Here is a 19,752-nt window from a genome sequence, read left to right as displayed (position 1 = left end):
TAGGAATTTGAGCTAAGTGACAGAACACTTGTGTGAGGAAACACATTTACAGAATAGATCACACCATTCCTTGGCTGCATTTAGACAGCCTGCCCAATTCTGGTATTTTTCTTTACACTAATTGGTCTTTGACCAACCACCACAGATCTGATTGGTCAAAATATCAATTAGTGAAAAAATATCTCAGAATTGGGCTGCCTGTGTAAATGAAGCCCTTGACAGTTATGGTAACAGATACATGAAAATCACTTATGGCTTGTTGCACAATTCCCTGAGTTTACTAAGTTATACACCAACTGTTATTTACAGTATAAAGGTACTTTCATATACTCGTGATAGAAAACTGTCTATTTTTTAGAGCATTATTTAATTATTTGTTGGTGTCCTTTCACCAATATCAACTCCGCATGGACAGAGCCTCTGTTGATTGACTAAGGGCTGTACTCAATCCGTTTCGCGGAAATTCAGCTTTACAGCGCAATTGAAATTTAAAGGCAATGTTCCTGCGTTGTCGGCTCAAATCGGAAATGTACCTTTACAGCGCGCAATCTGTAAAAACAGATTTGCGTCGAGTTCCCCATCTTATGTGCAATAGGAGAGCATTGAAAAACAGAAATAAGCAATAATGGTAATATGGACTAATTTTTTTAGTATTGGAAAATCATTCTGGCTCTTCCAGTAGAATTTGAAGATGAGTGATGTGATTTTATATACACTTATGTTTGGTCTTGAGTGCTGATTTCAGTGCGAACTGTATCTGAACAAAATGTATGCATTTAAAAAAAAAAAAAAATTTTTTTTAAATGCAGTACTCCTATGAATAAATTGAATTACAATGGTTTATTTCTGAAAAATGCTTCAAGAGTCCAGTAGATATATTTATTAATTGAAATTTCCTTCATGCATTGTAAAGAAAAACATACTTGTTTTATCTCTAGACACAGTATTTTTTTCATTGTAATTCACAGCATATATATTTTAGTAATAAAGCATGTATATTCATATGAAATACAATATATAAATGGCAACATACTTATTACTGGAATGGAATGAAAATGACTCCCTAGGAATACTTCAACTATAATCCTTCCAAAAAGTTTACTTACAATGACTATTTTTTTTTTTTTTTTTTTTTTTTTTTAGAAAGATACTTCAGGATGTCAGTTCAACATGACATTCAATGGCCTAAACCAGCCCAAGATGGGCCCATGGAATAGGTTGATTAAAGTAGCACAATACACTTTTTAAACAGCTTCAGGGACCGTTTCCTCCATTAAGATAACATACACTAGCCTAGGAATGAATGGCGATTCAGTTTGGATTCCCAGGCTAAACATACAAACATCAGTCGCTACAATCAGTGTTAGATCCAAAACAGCAGTGGGTTTACAATAAATATATTTTTCTATCTTCATTTACAGCAAAGATTCTTACGATTGGAGTGTAGTGTTAGGAGGTGCTGGTCATGCATAACCTTCTAATTAGAACCAATTTAAAAACTCATTATTGCACTGGTGCAATGTTTGAACAAAGTACTCTTGTTTAGTTTCACAAATGAATACAAAAGTGCAACAAAATGGCCTATTGATTATTGTTGATATAGCACCAAAACAGTGGCATGTCAAGTATTGATTTGGCAATGTCAAACCTAGTTGATATACTATCAATATGGAGTGGGAACCTCTTAAAGGAAAAAAGAAGAAAGACAAGTACAGTTGTAATAAAAGTCAATGTTGAACAGCAACACAGAGACACTGACATACCAATCCAGATTTGAACAAGGCAGGCCAAGCTCCCAGTTCTGATTGGCTGTAGAGGTACAGGTGGAGTTCATCACCCACAGAGCATATGAACAGTTATGGTCCTGAAGATAAGATGGCTACCCAAGAGGACATCACGGTAGCCTGTGTCGTCAGTACTCATTCAGCCACAGGTAGCCGTTTGACACAATGAAGTAAAGGCACCATCTTCAGTGGAGCAGCAACCGTTTTGGCTTTCAGTCCTGTCTGTACATCTGTCAGTGTATGCTTAAAAGGTCAGTGCAGAGAGGAAAAGTCAAAAATCAGCAAAGATCTCCTGTTGGTCTGCAGTGAGAAAGTAGGGTGTCTGTGGGGGGGTGAGTACTGGCTTGAGCTTTGTGAACTCCTCGTCAAAGTTACTGACGTCCCCCGGCGTCTTGATGCGCGGGAAGAACGGAGGAACCACTTTTTTGTGAAGCAAGGCTGCCCAGTCCACTCCCTGGGAACATTATACATCAAATGTACTATACCAAAATCTTGGTGATGCTCAACTGAAATTAAATGACACAAAAGCCCCAAATTAAGCTAGTTTTTACCTGGAAGAACCTGTGTTTCTTGACCTCGTTGGCATCCGGCTCTCCTGATCCCAACCTTCTCTCAGGGTTCTTTTGTAGTAGCTGCAGCACAATAGGAAAGCCTGGCTCAGTCTATGCCCCCCCACTATGCATCTTTGTATGTTTTTTCCCACTCGTAGTTTTCATTTTGTGTACTTGCAATGCAGTTTGTTGTTGATTCAGACAACGTAATATTATGATAATTTTTTTTATATAAAAAGAGGTAACCTGTATCCAGACCTGTACAAGGCAGTATACTGAGTGATGGCCCACATACCTTCTGGGTGATGGAGACAGACTCTGGAGAGAGGAACCTGGGGTAGCGCACCTCATCATTCACTATGCTGTCAAACACCTCCTCCTCATCGTCACCAGGGAAGGGAGACTGCCACAGAGTCGAGAGACGAGAGAGAGAGCAACAAAAGCCCAACCAACCTCACTCTTTAGCATCCGAAAACATCTTAATTCTAGCAAGACCAATCATCAGAATAATACTTAATGGGATCCCAATATGATTGGACATTGTGAGCCAACTGACCAGAAACATCCTTTAGGTTTCTCTATTCATTTCTCTGGACCAAACACGTAAATTCAACCAAGACCTCAAAATACTTTCTAGATTCACCATAGGAGTGGACCTGTGAGCCAATTGACCAGAAAGATCCTCTAGGTTCCATTATTCATCTCTATTTTACTGACCTCTCCCACCAGCATCTCGTAGATGAGGACACCCAGGCCCCACCAGTCCACACAGCGGGTATAGTTGTTGTCTGTCAGCACCTCAGGGGCTAGGAACTCTGGCGTGCCGCAGAACGTGGAGGTGCGGTCTCCATGACCCATACCTGCACACACGACAGGGAAAGATAACTTTAACAGGATTGGAGGGGTGTGCATCAAGACAGCAAGCTTGACGCTGTTGTCCCACTTTTAATAGTGAGGCGTTGCTTAGCCCAGGGCTAAAAGCAAATGACTGAACTAAAGTGCAACCTAAACCTAATAACACTGACTGTTCATTTGATAAACCAAGTGAGTGGGTGGGACAGTGGTTCTCAATGGGAATGCCATAATGTACTGTACGTACCTTCCTTGCACAATCCAAAGTCTGCTATCCTCACATAGCCATCTGCGTCCATCAACAGGTTGTCTAGCTTCAGATCCCTGAAAGAGAAGAGAGAGATCAGTAACAGGTCGTTTAGCTTCAGACCCCAGAGAGAGAAGAGAGAGATTAGTAACAGGTCGTTTAGCTTCAGACCCCGGAGAGAGAAGAGAGAGATTAGTAACAGGTCGTTTAGCTTCAGACCCCAGAGAGAGAAGAGAGAGATCAGTAACAGGTCGTTTAGCTTCAGACCCCAGAGAGAGAAGAGAGAGATCAGTAACAGGTCGTTTAGCTTCAGACCCCAGAGAGAGAAGAGAGATCAGTAACAGGTCGTTTAGCTTCAGATCCCAGAGAGAGAAGAGAGAGATCAGTAACAGGTCGTTTAGCTTCAGATCCCAGAGAGAGAAGAGAGAGATTAGTAACAGGTCGTTTAGCTTCAGACCCCAGAGAGAGAAGAGAGAGATCAGTAACAGGTCGTTTAGCTTCAGACCCCAGAGAGAGAAGAGAGAGATCAGTAACAGGTCGTTTAGCTTCAGACCCCAGAGAGAGAAGAGAGATCAGTAACAGGTCGTTTAGCTTCAGATCCCAGAGAGAGAAGAGAGAGATCAGTAACAGGTCGTTTAGCTTCAGACCCCAGAGAGAGAAGAGAGATCAGTAACAGGTCGTTTAGCTTCAGATCCCAGAGAGAGAAGAGAGAGATCAGTAACAGGTCGTTTAGCTTCAGATCCCAGAGAGAGAAGAGAGAGATCAGTAACAGGTCGTTTAGCTTCAGACCCCAGAGAGAGAAGAGAGAGATCAGTAACAGGTCGTTTAGCTTCAGATCCCAGAGAGAGAAGAGAGAGATCAGTAACAGGTCGTTTAGCTTCAGACCCCAGAGAGAGAAGAGAGAGATTAGTAACAGGTCGTTTAGCTTCAGATCCCGGAGAGAGAAGAGAGAGATCAGTAACAGGTCGTTTAGCTTCAGACCCCAGAGAGAGAAGAGAGATCAGTAACAGGTCGTCTAGCTTCAGATCCCGGAGAGAGAAGAGAGATCAGTAACAGGTCGTTTAGCTTCAGATCCCAGAGAGAGAAGAGAGAGATCAGTAACAGGTCGTTTAGCTTCAGATCCCAGAGAGAGAAGAGAGAGATCAGTAACAGGTCGTTTAGCTTCAGATCCCGGAGAGAGAAGAGAGAGATCAGTAACAGGTCGTTTAGCTTCAGATCCCAGAGAGAGAAGAGAGAGATCAGTAACAGGTCGTTTAGCTTCAGATCCCGGAGAGAGAAGAGAGAGATCAGTAACAGGTCGTTTAGCTTCAGATCCCAGAGAGAGAAGAGAGAGATCAGTAACAGGTCGTTTAGCTTCAGATCCCAGAGAGAGAAGAGAGAGATCAGTAACAGGTCGTTTAGCTTCAGATCCCAGAGAGAGAAGAGAGAGATCAGTAACAGGTCGTTTAGCTTCAGATCCCAGAGAGAGAAGAGAGAGATCAGTAACAGGTCGTTTAGCTTCAGACCCCAGAGAGAGAAGAGAGATCAGTAACAGGTCGTTTAGCTTCAGATCCCAGAGAGAGAAGAGAGAGATCAGTAACAGGTCGTTTAGCTTCAGACCCCAGAGAGAGAAGAGAGATCAGTAACAGGTCGTTTAGCTTCAGATCCCAGAGAGAGAAGAGAGATCAGTAACAGGTCGTTTAGCTTCAGATCCCAGAGAGAGAAGAGAGAGATCAGTAACAGGTCGTTTAGCTTCAGATCCCGGAGAGAGAAGAGAGAGATCAGTAACAGGTCGTTTAGCTTCAGACCCCAGAGAGAGAAGAGAGAGATCAGTAACAGGTCATTTAGCTTCAGATCCCAGAGAGAGAAGAGAGAGATCAGTAACAGGTCGTTTAGCTTCAGACCCCAGAGAGAGAAGAGAGAGATCAGTAACAGGTCGTTTAGCTTCAGACCCCAGAGAGAGAAGAGAGAGATCAGTAACAGGTCGTCTAGCTTCAGATCCCGGAGAGAGAGGTGAGAAACATGACAGGATGAAATGGGACAAGAATCAACTGAACCTGTATATAGCTTACTTACTTTCTTTCTTGTGTTATTATTTCTAGTGTGTTTTTGTTGTACTTGACTTAATGTTTTATAGTACTATTGATAACTGCATTGTCGGGAAAGAATGACCCACAGGTAGCTTCTTTGGTGTGTGAAGGCGGAGGGCTGGAAAGCAGTGCTGAGAGAACTTACTCACCGGTAAACTATCTTGTTCTGGTGCAGAAACTCTAGTCCCAGCAGCACGCAGGAGGCATAGAACCTAAATAAGGCACACATATAATGGTGAGTTTAGATACATCAACTCTAAAGCTCGTACTCATTACTGTACCCTTTTGTATGAGAATTAGACTAGCCTGAATTATCTATTTGTAGTCACCGGTAGGTACAGTTGAAGTCGGAAATTTACATACACTTAGGTTGGCGTCATTAAAACTAGTTTTTCAACCACTCCACAAATTTCTTGTTAACAAACTATAGTTTTGGCAAGTCGGTTAGGACATCTACTTTGTTCATGACACAAGTAATTTTTCCAACAATTGTTTACAGACAGATTATTTCACTTATAATTCACTGTATCATAATTCCAGTGAGTCAGAAGATTACATACACTAAGTTGACTGTGCCTTTAAACAGCTTGGAGAATTCCAGAAAATTATATCATGGCTTTAGAAGCTTCTGATAGGCTAATTGACATCATTTGAGTCAATTGGAGGTGTACCTGTGGATGTATTTCAAGGCCTACCTTCAAACTCAGTGCCTCTTTGCTTGACATCATGGGGAAATCAAAAGAAATCAGCCAAGACCTCAGAAAAAAAAAAATTGTAGACCTCCACAAGTCTGTTTCATCCTTCGGAGCAATTTCCAAACGCCTGAAGGTACCACGTTCATCTGTACAAACAATAGTACGCAAGTAGAAACACCATGGGACCACACAGCCGTCATACCGCTCAGGAAGGAGACGCGTTCTGTCTCCTAGAGATGAACGTACTTTGGTGCGAAAAGTGCGTATCAATCCCAGAACAGCAAAGGACCCTGTGAAGATACTGGAGGAAACAGGTACAAAAGTATCTATATGCACAGTAAAACGAGTCCTATATCGACATAACCTGAAAGGCCGCTCAGCAAGGAAGAAGCCAATGCTCAAAAACCGCCATAAAAAAAGCCAGACTACGGTTTGCAACTGCACATGGGGACGAAGATCGTAAGCCCTGACCTCAATCCCATAGAAAATGTGTGGGCAGAACTGAAAAAGCGTGTGCGAGCAAGGAGGCCTACAAACCTGACTCAGTTACACCAGCTCTGTCAGAAGGAATGGGACAAATTTCACCCAACTTATTGTGGGGAGCTTGTGGTAGGCTACCCAAAACGTTTGACCCAAGTTAAACAATTTAAAGGCAATGCTACCAAATACTAATTGAGTGCATGTAAACTTCTGACCCACTAGAAATGTGATGAAAGAAATAAAAGCTGAAATAAATTATTCTCTCTACTATTATTCTGACATTTCACATTCTTAAAATAAAAAGTGGTGATCCTAACTGACCTAAGACAGGGAATTTTTACTAGGATAAAATGTCAGGAATTGTGAAAAACAGTTTAAAAGTATTTGGCTAAGGTGTATGTAAACTTTCGACTTCAACTGTACATGTTCCTGTAGCAAATGTATACAACCCTTGCATATTTTGTTGCCTTACAGCCTGGAATTGCAATGCTTCACACTCGGGTCGCTGTCATAATGGGGCCTGTGTGTGTGTTGCGTAAGGCTTACTGAGCCTGTCTCTCAGTGAAGATGCTGGTGTGTATGTGGGTCATGAGGTCTCCCCCGGGGGAGTACTCCATCACAAAGCACACGTGGTCCGCCGTCTGGAAACAGCCGTGCAGATTCACCAGGAAGGGATGGTGGGAGGAGTTGATCGTCTCGAAGATCCTCTTCTCACACATTAGACTAAAATCACAGACATGTGCACACGAAAGAACAAGCACAAAAAAAAAATATATATATAATAATAATAGTATATTTTAGGTGGAACGCAACTGCTAGTCTTTCTGATCCGGTTCCCTCAACCTGTGGTATGTCTGAATCCACTCACTGTGCTCTCTCACCTGTCCACTTCATCACGCGTCACGACGTCCCCTTTCTTCAAGGCTTTGATGGCATACAGTTTGCCTGACCTCTTGAACTCTGCCAGCAAGACCTTGGGGCAGTGGGGAGGAGGGAAGGATTTAGGTGCAACACATAGTGAGAAGGTTGTGAACACCGAACAGAAGAAAACAGGGAAGAACTACTTGGACTTTTTGTTTTTCTTTGCAAAACATTTTAATGAATACAACTCAGTGTAACTAAATAAAAGGTTCCATTCTTTAGGAATGAGGGCCTTGGGTTGTGAGTGTGACAGTACCTTTCCAAAGTGTCCACGCCCCAGAACCGAGATGCAGTTGAAATCTTCCATTTGCATCCCACCATTCACTTTCCTCCTGAACACAGAACAAACAAGGAGAGAACGTGAAAGAGGAGGAGGGAGGGGGGTTAGATAACTAGGTAACAAACATCACTTCCAGTCCTGACAGGGCTTAAACAATAAGTAGTGGATTTGGGTTACTGCTGTGTGTGTGTAGGTGGTGGTTATACTGAATGAGAGAGACATACTTAGGAGTGGGCTCAGATACAGTCTTTGGCATTGGCCTGTTATCCTCTGTTGAATGACCTTTGGAGGACTAAGGGAAGGGAGAACAAAAATAACCTGAAGACGGAGATATTTGATACTCCAAAAAAAACATGAAAGTGGACGAGCCCCTAAATGCTGTAGAACTGCAACGTCACTGTGAAAGTGAGACCATGGAAACAGAATGTCTAGAACACAATCCTATTCATATGAGTGAAACTGAGCGGAGACTTTTGTAGTACTCATGAAACATAAAATATTTTTTACAACTATTATATTAATATATTAACGCAATCTTAAATAAAAATAAAAAGTTGTTTTTCCTGTTAGTCTCCTACCTGAGAGAGAGTGGTTTGCCACATGGATTCTGATGCGAGAGTTTTCCCCACATTGTTCTGCAGGGACTTGGTGGGGCGTTCCTCACTGAAGTCCAATTTCACCACAGCAGAATCTCTACAATGACAGAACTAGCCTTCAGAAAACATTTCCATTACTGTAATCAATACCAGTGTCAGAGTTTTATTGTCTCATGCACAAGTATAGTGAAATGCTTGACTTTCAAGCTGATCTAGGATCAGGCCCTCCCTGTCCATACTCCGGTCATTATGATCTTAAAGACAAAAGTGATCCTATACCAGCCCTCCTACTCTGAGACTATTTGTGAATGTGGGCCACAAAATCAATGTTACAGTTGGTCTTTCTTAAAAAGGGCGCCTGGGTGCACCCTCCAACTTACCTTAGCGGAGGGGGCCTGGGTGCACCCTCCAACTTACCTTAGCGGAGGGGGCCTGGGTGCACCCTCCAACTTACCTTAGCGGAGGGGGCCTGGGTGCACCCTCCAACTTACCTTAGCGGAGGGGGCCTAGGTGCACCCTCCAACTTACCTTAGAGGGGGGGTGGACTTGGCCATCTTCTCCATGGAGGGGGGCGAGGTGATGGCCGTGTCGGAGCCCACCAGTGGGGGGCTCATGGCCTGCAAGGAACCATTGCAGGGAGGCAGAACGCTCATCATCAGACGCCCCCACGTGGCAAAGTTCATGTTCATCTGGGCCGCCCGCAGGAAATTCTTCCCTGAGAAAACAGGATGTGATGTCAGAAGTAATTTACGGGGGGGGGGCATGTATGCACATATGACTGGATAAAAACGTCTGCTAAATGGCATACATATTATTATATATAGCCAAAAGCTACGCTTATTGAGGTGTGTTGAAGCCAGGTTGTGGTACAGGGTAAAGGCAGCTAAAGACAGTTTGATCGGTTTCCAATGTCATGATATACTGAAAAATATCAGGAACATATACCTTTTTCTTTAGGGAATATGCGCTTCTGTCTCTGAAGTTTAGGATGCCACTCAATGACAGGGTTGATGAACGTCACCTACAATAAACAGTAAAACATAATCGTTAACTGAGGTTGTAGCATCAAATAGAAAGTGCAGTGGTCAATGTTGTGGTCAGGTAACAATCTAGAAGAGATGGTATTGATTTAATATCAAACAGAACGCATATGGTGATTGTAACAATTATGACAAAGTCTAATGGCGATTGTGATATAAATAGGTGATTTAGACATTATGACCATTAGGGATTGTCACATGGTGATTGTAACATATATAAATTGTGACATAATGTCTAATAGTGATTGTGACAATTTCTAATGGCGATTGTGAAATATTAGTGATTGTGACATTAGTAACATACACTCAGTGGTCAGTTTATTAGGTACACCACCCCGTTCACAAAAATGGTTTGCTCCTACAGACAGAGTCAAGTGGCCATGGCTTGCTATATAAAGCAGGCAGACAGGCATCGAGGCATTCTGTTACTCTTCGACTGAACGTTAGAATGGGCAAAACGAGGGACCTAAGCGTCTTTGAACGTGGTATGATCGTCGGTGCCTGGCACGCCGGTAGCAGTTTACAGAGAATGGTGCGACAAACAAAAAACATCCAGTCAGCGGCAGTCCTGTTGGCGAAAACAGTTAGTTGATGAGAGGTCGAAATGTGCACGCTAACAGGCGGGCCACAAACCGGCAAATAACAGCTGAGCACAACAGTGGTGTGAGGAAAGGCATCTCGGAAAGCACAACTCGTCGGTCCTTGTCACAGATGGGCTATTGCAGCAGACGACCACACCGGGTTCCACTCCTATCGGCTAAAAACAAGAAGAAGCGGCTCCATTTACATAAGTATTCAGACCCTTTACTCAGTACTTTGTTGAAGCACCTTCGGCAGCGATTACATCCTCGAGTCTTCTTGGGTATGACGCTACACGCTTGGTACACCTGTATTTGGGAAGTTTCTCCCATTCTTCTCTGCAGTTCTTCTCAAGCTCTGTCAGATTGGATGAGGATCGTCACTGCACAGCTATTTTCAGGTCTCTCCAGAGTTGTTCGATCGGGTTCAAGTCCGGGCTCTGGCTGGGCCACTCAAGGACATTAAGAGACTTGTTCTGAAGCCACTCCTGCATCATCTTGGCTGTGTTCTTAGGGTTGTTGTTCTGTTGGAAGGTGAACCTTCCTGAGTGCTCTGGAGCAGGTTTTCAATCAAGGATCTCTGTACTTTGCTCCGTTCATCTTTCCCTTGATCCTGACTAGTCTCCCAGTCTCTGCCGCTGAAAAACATCCCCACAGCATGATGCTGCTACCACCATGCTTCACTATAGAGATGGTATTGGCCAGGTGATGAGTGGTGCCTGGTTTCATCCTTATTTCTCATGGTCAGAGTCCTTTAGGTGCCTTTTGGCAAACTCCAAGTGGGTTTGCCTTTTACTGAGGAGTGGCTTCCGTCTGGCCACTCTACCATAAAGGCCTGATTGGTGGAGCGCTGCAGAGATGGGAGAACCTTCCAGAATGACAACCATGTCCACAGAGGAACTCTGGAGCTCTGTCAGAGTGACCATGGGGTTCTTGGTTGCCTCCCTGATCAAGGCCCTTCTCCCCCGATTGCTCAGTTTCACCAGGCAGCCAGCTGGTTCCAAACTTCTTCCATTTAAGAATGATGGAGGAACCTTCAATGCTGCAGACATTTTTTTGGTACCCTTCCCCAGATCTGTGCCTTGACACAGTCCTGTCTCAGAGCTCTACGGACAATTCCTTTGACCTCATGGCTTGGTTTTTGCTCTGACATGCACTGTCAACTGTGGGACCTTATATAGACAGGTGTGTGCCTTTCCAAATCCATTGAACTTGACTCCAATCAAGTTGTAGAAACATCTCAAGGATGATCAATGGAAACAGGATGCACCTGAGCTTAATTTGAAGTCTCATAGCAAAGGGTCTGAATGCTTATGTAAATAAGGTATTTGTTTATAATAAATTTGCGAAAATATCTAAAAACTTGCTTTGTCATTATGGGGTATTGTGTTGATTGATGAGGAAAAATATAAATTAATCCAAATGTGGAAAAAAGTCAAGGGTTCTGAATACTTTCCAAATGCACTGTAATGTCTAATGGTGAATATAATAGTGATCAATCAAATGTATTTCTGAAGCCCTTTTTACATCAGCAGATGTCACAAAGTGCTATACAGAAACCCAGCCTAAAACCCCAAACAGCAAGCAATGCAGATGTAGAAGCACGGTGCCTACGGAAAAACTCCCTAGAAAAGGCAGGAACTTAGGAAGAAACCTAGAGAGGAACCAGGGTCTAAGGGGTGGCCAGTCCTCTTCTGGCTGTGCCGGGTGGAGATTATAAGAGTACATGGCCATTAAGGCCAGAGATCGTGACATATTACTGATTGTGGCATATTTAATATTGACTGTGACAATGTCTTATTGTGATCGTGAAATAAGGGTGCTAGTTACCTCAGCGAATAGCATGCCCTGGGGCTCCAGGTAAAGACACATGCCGTGGCGCTGGTTGTCCAGGAAGTCCTCTAGACGTAGGAACTTGACCCCACACAGAGCCCTCCAGTCCCGCCAGTACACCCCAATCTCCAGCTCCCTGGACTGGAAACAGACTTTTAGTTAGTAATTTTTAGGGAAAGAAATGCAAATAAATTTGCAGGGAAAAGGGAAAATGTTTCCAGACTACAACACCTTATCTTCCACTTAATCTTGTTTATCTTTAAAAACGCTCCAGCCTGAGGCTTTCCGCAGCACAATCCAAAATACCAGTACAGCGCCACTCAGATGTGCCATTTTAAGACTCATAGTGGTCATCTATGAACATTTGAACATCTTGGCCATGTTCTGTTATAATCTCCACCCGGCACAGCCAGAAGAGGACTGGCCACCCCTCATAGCCTGGTTCCTCTCTAGGTTTCTTCCTAGGTTCTGGCCTTTCTAGGGTGTTTTTCCTAGCCCCTGTGCTTCTATACCTGCATTGCTTGCTGTTTGGGGTTTTAGGCTGGGTTTCTGTACAGCACTTTGTGACATCAGCTGATGTAAGAAGGGCTTTATAAATACATTTGATTGATTGAGAGGATGGGAACAAAGTAGTGTGTGCCCTTGAGCTAGGAGCTGAAAGTAGTCTTAGAGCTCAACCATTGCCTCCAAAAGCCTGGCATGGGGCTATGGTTGAGATTAGTGGAAAGTGTTAAAGGATTAGCAGTGGGATTACATCTGCAGAGTGGGAGTGGAGGCATGAGAGAGGGGCGATTGCTCACTGCTATCCCAATAGCTGAGAGTTGTTAAAGCCAGCAGACTCTTGCTTTAAGCATCGATGAGACAAGAGTGCCATTGATAGATCAACTGTTTGGAAGTGGCGTACCGGTAACTTTGATTTTGAGATGTGTAGGGGACAACTGATGGATGGGGGTCCTCCCCATAATTATTCTTGCAATCTAAAGCCAATTTCCTGCACTTCTACACTATTTAACATGACTCATGGCACCAATAGAGTGTTACTTTGAGAAAATACAGTTTCCATGCAAAGGAATAGAATGTGTGAACTGCTCCTACTGGTGTTAAACAAAACACTGACCCGCTCCAGCTCAATGCTGAAGCTCTGGTCCCAGGCGTCCTTGCTCAGGGCTCTCCAGTGTGTCCGGCCCACCATCCTGTTGTCCACCTTCAGCACCGCAATGATCTCCGCTGTGGACAGCATACAGTGGCACAGATAGACAGTCAGTACAACTCCACAGACACACACTAGCTGTCCCAGTCAGATATTGACAGGGATACTAAATTACCACAGCCAAAGATACTGGGTTTAATGATCATATGCCTCTCATTCCAAAGAGAATAGAGCCATATCCTAAGCTACTTTTCAAGGTGAGGATTTCTGCTCTTAGTACAGGCTATCTGCAGGTTCCATGAAGTTGAATGTAAGACTGACCTTTAAGTGCCACTTGCAATACAAATGTTTAGGTCTGCATGCACCACACACCTGCTAATATTCCTCTCCTAAAGTGAGCCCATATTAGCAATAAGTATTATTTCAGGGCTGGTTATAGCCTACATGGCTCATATCAGGCAGGTGTGCTATTTTAGCAATTGGCATTCTCCTGTAGCCTAACGAATGTAGGTGCATAGTGGCTAGGCTATAGATGGCTGAATCATGAGGTTGCCCATCTGCATTTATTTAGGCTACCCATTAGCTAGATCACAAACTATGTTTTCAGAATTACCAATAATGTTATCAGCTTAGTATAACGATACTCAATACGATACCCCTGTGAAAAAAATGCCTTCAAGTCAAATTTACAGAACTGTTACTGTATAAAACATGTGGTCAACTCTCTATCTGGAGAGCTAGGCCACTGGGTGTGCAGGCTTTTGATTCAGCACTGCTCAAACACACCCAAGTAAGCTTAACAAGGTCCCGTTGAGCAGTTGATTTGTAGAATCAAAAGTCTACACACCCAGTAGCTCGCTTGGGAGGTACCGTGCTAAAACTGACTGCAATCAAAAAGTAGAATTCAACAATTCCCTCATTCAGTGAATCAGGTATCAAAGAAGCTACAGTTGAAGTCGGAAGTTTACATACACTTAGATTGGAGTCATTAAATCTCATTTTTCAACCACTCCACAAATTTCTTGTTAACAAACCATAGTTTTGGCAAGTCGGTTAGGACATCTACTTTGTGCATGACACAAGTCATTTTCCCAACAATTGTTTACAGACAGATTATTTCACTGTATCACAATTCCAGTGGGTCAGAAGTTTACATACACTAAGTTGACTGTGCCTTTAAACAACTTGGAAAATTCCAGAAAAATGATGTCATGGCTTTAGAAGCTTCTGATAGGCTAATTGACATCATTTTAGTCAATTGGAGGTGTACCTGTGGATGTATTTCAAGGCCTACCTTCAAACTTTGCTTGACATCATGGGAAAATCAAAAGAAATCAGCCAAGACTTCAGAAAAAAAAATTGTAGACCTCCACAAGTCTGGTTCATCATTGGGAGCAATTTCTAAATGCCTGAAGGTACCACGTTCATCTGTACAAACAATAGTACACAAGTATAAACAGCATGGGACCACGCAGCCGTCATACCGCTCAGGAAGGAGACGCGTTCTGTCTCCTAGAGATGAACGTACTTTGGTGCGAAAAGTGCAAATCAATCCCAGACCTTGTGAAAATGCTGGAGGAAACAGATACAAAAGTATCTATCCACAGTAAAACGAGTCCTATAATCAACATAACCTGAAAGGCCGCTCAGCAAGGAAGAAGCCACTGCTCCAAAACAGCCATCAAAAAGTCAGACTACGGTTTGCAACTGCACATGGGGATAAAGATCTTACTTTTTTTTGAAAAATAGAACTGTTTGGACATAATGACCATTGTTATGTTTTGAGGTAAAAGGGGGAGGCTTGCAAGCTGAAGAACACCATCCCAACCATGAAGCAAGGGGGTGGCAGCGTCATATGGGGGTGCTTTGCTGCAGGAGGGACTGGTGCACTTCACAAAATAGATGGCTTCATGAGGAAGGAAAATTATGTGGATATGTTGAAGCAACATCTCAAGACACCAGTCAGGAAGTTAAAGCTTGGTCGCAAATGGGTCTTCCAAATGGACAATGACCGCAAGCATACTTCCAAAGTTGTGGCAAAATGGCTTAAGGACAACAAAGTCAAGGTATTGGACTGGCCATCACAAAGCCCTGACTTCAATCCTATAGAACATTTGTGGGCAGAACTGAAAAAGGCATGTGCGAGCAAGGAGGCCTACAAACCTGACTTACACCAGCTCTGTCAGGAGGAATGGGACAAAATTCACTCAACTTATTGTGGGAAGCTTGTGGAAGGCTACCTGAAACGTTTGACCCAAGTTAAACAATTTAAAGGCAATGCTACCAAATACTAATTGAGTGTATGTAAACTTCTGACCCACTGGGAATGTGATAAAAGAAATAAAAGCTGAAATAAATCACTCTCTCTACTATTATTCTGACATTTCACATTCTTAAAATAAAGTGGTGATCCTAACTGACCCAAGACAGGGAATTTTTACTCGGATTAAATGTCAGGAATTGTGAAAAACTGAGTTTAAATGCATTTGGCTAAGGTGTATTTAAACTTCCGACTTCAACTGTAGCTATTTACATGTTCAGGGACTGCATGATGGCTATTTTTATGTGCAATATGTCAAAATAAGATCCAGAATGATCAGATATATTTTTGGGCACTTTAGAGATTAATTTGCTTGCATGTTTTTGGTGCATATTGGCCAAGGCTATGCAACATAATTTACCACCTGAGGAAGTAGGAACTCAAAACATAAGCTACATTGCTAACTCTAAATATGATATTGTTGCTAGATTGCATGCAATTGATCAAACAGTAAATGTAATGTACTACAAAAACTTTTCTTTGGTAGACCTATATAGGCTACTTGATGTATTCACCACAAATGGCACACTCAGTATCATCTCAATTACATAATTAGTAAAGTGGTGTCATTTCCCCTATATGGACTAACAGTAACAGTAGTTTTAAAAACGGTCTTTCCCGTAATTACATTTGAAATGTTGCTCAACTGTCAGTATGCATCTTTCACTTCATGTGTAAAGGGGGGAGAAGGAGTGAGCACCAGCAGCAAAACAGGGACAGGGAGATACTTTCACTTCATGTGTAAAGGGGGGAGAAGGAGTGAGCACCAGCAGCAAAACAGGGACAGGGCAGATACTTTCACGTCATGTGTAAAGGGGGGAGAAGGAGTGAGCACCAGCAGCAAAACAGGAACAGGGCAGATACTTTCATTGCAGGAAGCAGGTTAATTAATGCACATTACTGTTGACCAAAGAATGGTTTTAGAACCAAAAAATCTGTAGAAACGTTGTGTAGCCCAATCACTGACGTAAGCAAAATTGCTTCGGTAAGAGGAGGGCAAAGTCGTTGTCGGTAATTTTTGGTTTATCATCCCAGCTCTAGTTAGTCTATAAAATTGTACATGCTACCTAGCTCTTTCCTCTGGCAACAGCCTGACTCACACTGGCTCACGCACATGTACACACACAGAGACAGGTGGTTGGATAGCTCTCTAACATCTTGAAAGTGTGAAAGTATTAGAGGTTTTTCACTGTGGAAGAATTAAGCAGCGGCACAATATAACGGAAACACTGTAGTCATCTCTGTCGCAGACCTTTAAAAACTCAATTTAAGACATTTTAAAACTTAAGGCTTTTAAATCAGATAAAAGACTACGACTCAAGGACCTGTGGACACCCTGCTAGTAAGTAAATTACCACTCCTTGTTCCTGAACGATATAAAAGTACAAAACATTTGCATGTTTTCCATGACTTGTATTTTTATGGGAGTAATTAAAATGTAAAACAACATTTGCATAGGACTAGTGTAGACTCACTGGAGAGCTCATCGGTCTTGGTGATTTTGCCGTTGGTGCTGCGTCCGGAGAGACCGGCCCTCATCTTCAGGGACTTGGCCTCGGAGGGGCTGCCGGGGGTGGAGGTGATGCAGGCCATGCGGCACCGACCCGGCACTGACTCCTGCAGGTCCTGGCAGCCCATCAGACGCACCTCCAACCGACCTGGAGAGAGAGACGAGACAACATACAGGGAACATTAGTTCAGGCTTACTGCCCTGAGAAGGCAATTCAAACTCCATGTCCTTGGCAGAACTTTATACAAGGGCATACACACATTTTGTAACGGTCTTTTCATGCGAGTAATTTCCTTCAGTGTCACATCAATATACTATATGACAACAAAATATCAAAAACCATACAAAAATAACACAATGAGACCAAAAAGTACCACACACACGTATTTTGAATAGTTAACTAAATCAGGCCGCTATAGCATAGAGTAACAACGCTGTCAGTTACCTGTGAGAGTGGCAGGTTTGAAAAAGGAGGACGACGAACAGGAAGAGGTGGAGTTGAGGCGCTCCAGCTGCAGACCCAGGGAGGGCGAGGAGGCACCCAGTGCGAGCTCCTCCTTGATAACGGACAATTTGGGGTGGTCCCCGGGGAGCTCGGCTAGACGGCGCTCCAGAGACAGACGCAGCAGGTCCAGCTTCTGGCACGACTCCTGCAACCTTGTCTGGGCCTGGGGGACACATATACAGTCAGATACATGAGAACAAACACACTTTTAGATTTTCCTTGTGACCCACCAGGTACACATAACTGTTTCCAGCCAGGAAAACATTAACCGGAATCCTTAACGGTGAAACTGCCACGTCCGTTTGCAATATTACAACAACAAAGAAGTTACTGCAAACAAATGACAATTTTTTCCTCCTCAGTCATCATTGCATAGAACGGCAACATAAGTACAGCATTTTTTTATTTTTTTTTACCTTGATGCACAATGCTCCCCACTTCTGCTTCGTCAAAAAAACTAAAACAATAACAATGTCTGTGGGACGGACAGTGGCGCCGTTTCCCCCTAATGCAGATTCCATCTTTAAGATGCAACCCAAAAGGAATCAGACCTGTATTTACCAGATTTCCTCTAAAGACCTCAGCTATATCCTGGTGCCCTACCTCTGCCAGTGCGCGGCGGTCCTGCACCTTGCGCCCGCCCAGGTGCTTGACCACATTCTTGGCCCCCTCTGCCACGGCAGCCTCGATCTTCAGGTGGTGCCGTAGCTCAGCCACCCGCAGCTCTAGAGGACTGATAGTCTCAGTGGGACGGCCTGCAGGGAGGGAGGAGGAGGAATTAGGCCTGGCTCGCAGTCGGTGTTCGGTAGGATTGAGTTAAGGGCTCTGTGTAGGCCAGTCAAGTTTTTCCACACAGATCTCGACAAACCATTTCTGTATGGACCTCGCTTTGTGCAAACTTGCCACAAAGTTGAAAGTCATTGTATGCTGTAGAGTTAAGATTTCCCTTCACTGGAACTAAGGGGCCTAGACCAAACCATGAAAAACAGCCCCAGACCATTATTCATCCACCACCAAACTTTACAGTTGGCACTATGCAGTCGGCAGGTAGCGTTCTCCTGGCAGCCGCCAAACCCAGGTTTGTCCGTCGGACTGCCAGATGGTAAAATGTGATTCATTAATCCAGAGAATGCGTTTCCACTGCTCCAGAGTCCAATGGCGGCGAGCTTTACACCACTCTAGCCGATGCTTGGCATTGCGCATGGCGAACTTAGGCTTGTGGGCAGCTGTTCGGCCATGGAAACCCATTCCATGAAGCTCCCGACGAACAGTTCTTGTGCTGTCGTTGCTTCCAAAGGCAGTTTGGACCTTGGTAGTGAGTGTTGCAACCGAGTACAGACTATTATTACATGCTACCCGCTTCAGCACTCGGCGGTCCCATTCTGTGAGCTTGTGTGGCCTACCACTTCAGCACTCGGCGGTCCCATTCTGTGAGCTTGTGTGGCCTACCACTTCAGCACTCGGCGGTCCCATTCTGTGAGCTTGTGTGGCCTACCACTTCAGCACTCGGCGGTCCCATTCTGTGAGCTTGTGTGGCCTACCACTTCAGCACTCGGCGGTCCCATTCTGTGAGCTTGTGTGGCCTACCACTTCGCAGCTGAACCGTTGTTACTACAAGATGTTTCCACTTCACAATAACAGCACTAACAGTTGACCGGGGTAGCTCAAGCAGGGCAGAAATTTGACAAACTGACTTGTTGGAAAGGTGCCACCCTATGACGGTGCCACATTGAAAGTCACTGAGCACTTCATTACGGGCCATTCTCCTCCCAATGTTTGTCTATGGAGGTTGCATGGCTGTGTGCTCGATTTTATACACCTGTGTGGCTGAAATAGCCGATTTGAAGGGGTGTCCACTAATTACATACTTTTGGCCATGTAGTGTATAACCAAGACAAAGACATGGCAAAGGACAAACAAGCTCACACACACAACTTGTGTGTGTATATATATACATATCTCTCACCGTCTGTCTCTGTGGCTTCCCGCTCCCCCTCTCTAGCTTGGGTGACTTTGACAATCTGCATGCGGAGCAGCTCAATCTTGGTGCGGCTGTCCTGAAGCATCTGCTGGGCCATGGACAGCATCTTACGGTCCTTGGGAGGGGAGACCACACAAGACAGTTCTACCTCAAAAAATATCCAACTAGTGCACAAGTCAGCCATGTCCTGTACCTCACTTGTCCATGACACAGCAGCCCTTAACAGCATTGGCCACTTACAGCAGTCCTAGTGCCCTTATTCATTGACATGCATGGTGCTATTTTTTTATTTAACCTTTATTTAACTAGGCAAGTCAGTTAAGAACAAATTCTTATTTACAATGACGGCCTAGGAACAGT

At 43.8% G+C, this 19,752-nt stretch overlaps 1 protein-coding gene across 1 annotated transcript in view; it reads right to left on the bottom strand.

Moving 5' to 3' along the window:
• Window positions 1-865: 865 nt before the first annotated feature.
• Window positions 866-19,752, bottom strand: part of pkn3 (protein kinase N3) — a 28,443-nt gene continuing 9,556 nt past the window's right edge. Inside the window, exons 4-22 of the mRNA XM_038971172.1 lie at window positions 19,378-19,507; window positions 18,015-18,166; window positions 17,352-17,574; window positions 16,872-17,054; window positions 13,044-13,153; window positions 11,924-12,067; window positions 9,421-9,496; window positions 9,004-9,190; window positions 8,458-8,572; window positions 8,104-8,171; window positions 7,856-7,931; window positions 7,560-7,651; window positions 7,225-7,401; window positions 5,653-5,715; window positions 3,435-3,511; window positions 3,053-3,195; window positions 2,631-2,738; window positions 2,336-2,416; window positions 866-2,238 (exon numbers count right to left, since the gene is read on the bottom strand). Coding sequence (XP_038827100.1) covers window positions 2,056-2,238; window positions 2,336-2,416; window positions 2,631-2,738; window positions 3,053-3,195; window positions 3,435-3,511; window positions 5,653-5,715; window positions 7,225-7,401; window positions 7,560-7,651; window positions 7,856-7,931; window positions 8,104-8,171; window positions 8,458-8,572; window positions 9,004-9,190; window positions 9,421-9,496; window positions 11,924-12,067; window positions 13,044-13,153; window positions 16,872-17,054; window positions 17,352-17,574; window positions 18,015-18,166; window positions 19,378-19,507 — 2,388 coding nt within the window. The 3' untranslated portion in view covers window positions 866-2,055. The remainder of the gene's footprint in view (window positions 2,239-2,335; window positions 2,417-2,630; window positions 2,739-3,052; window positions 3,196-3,434; window positions 3,512-5,652; window positions 5,716-7,224; window positions 7,402-7,559; window positions 7,652-7,855; window positions 7,932-8,103; window positions 8,172-8,457; window positions 8,573-9,003; window positions 9,191-9,420; window positions 9,497-11,923; window positions 12,068-13,043; window positions 13,154-16,871; window positions 17,055-17,351; window positions 17,575-18,014; window positions 18,167-19,377; window positions 19,508-19,752) is intronic.

This window comes from Salvelinus namaycush, chromosome 31 (assembly GCF_016432855.1).
Source record: "Salvelinus namaycush isolate Seneca chromosome 31, SaNama_1.0, whole genome shotgun sequence".
Lineage (NCBI taxonomy): Eukaryota > Metazoa > Chordata > Actinopteri > Salmoniformes > Salmonidae > Salvelinus > Salvelinus namaycush.
Note: the sequence above shows the minus strand (reverse complement) of the source record. Positions and strands in the feature narration are given on the sequence as shown.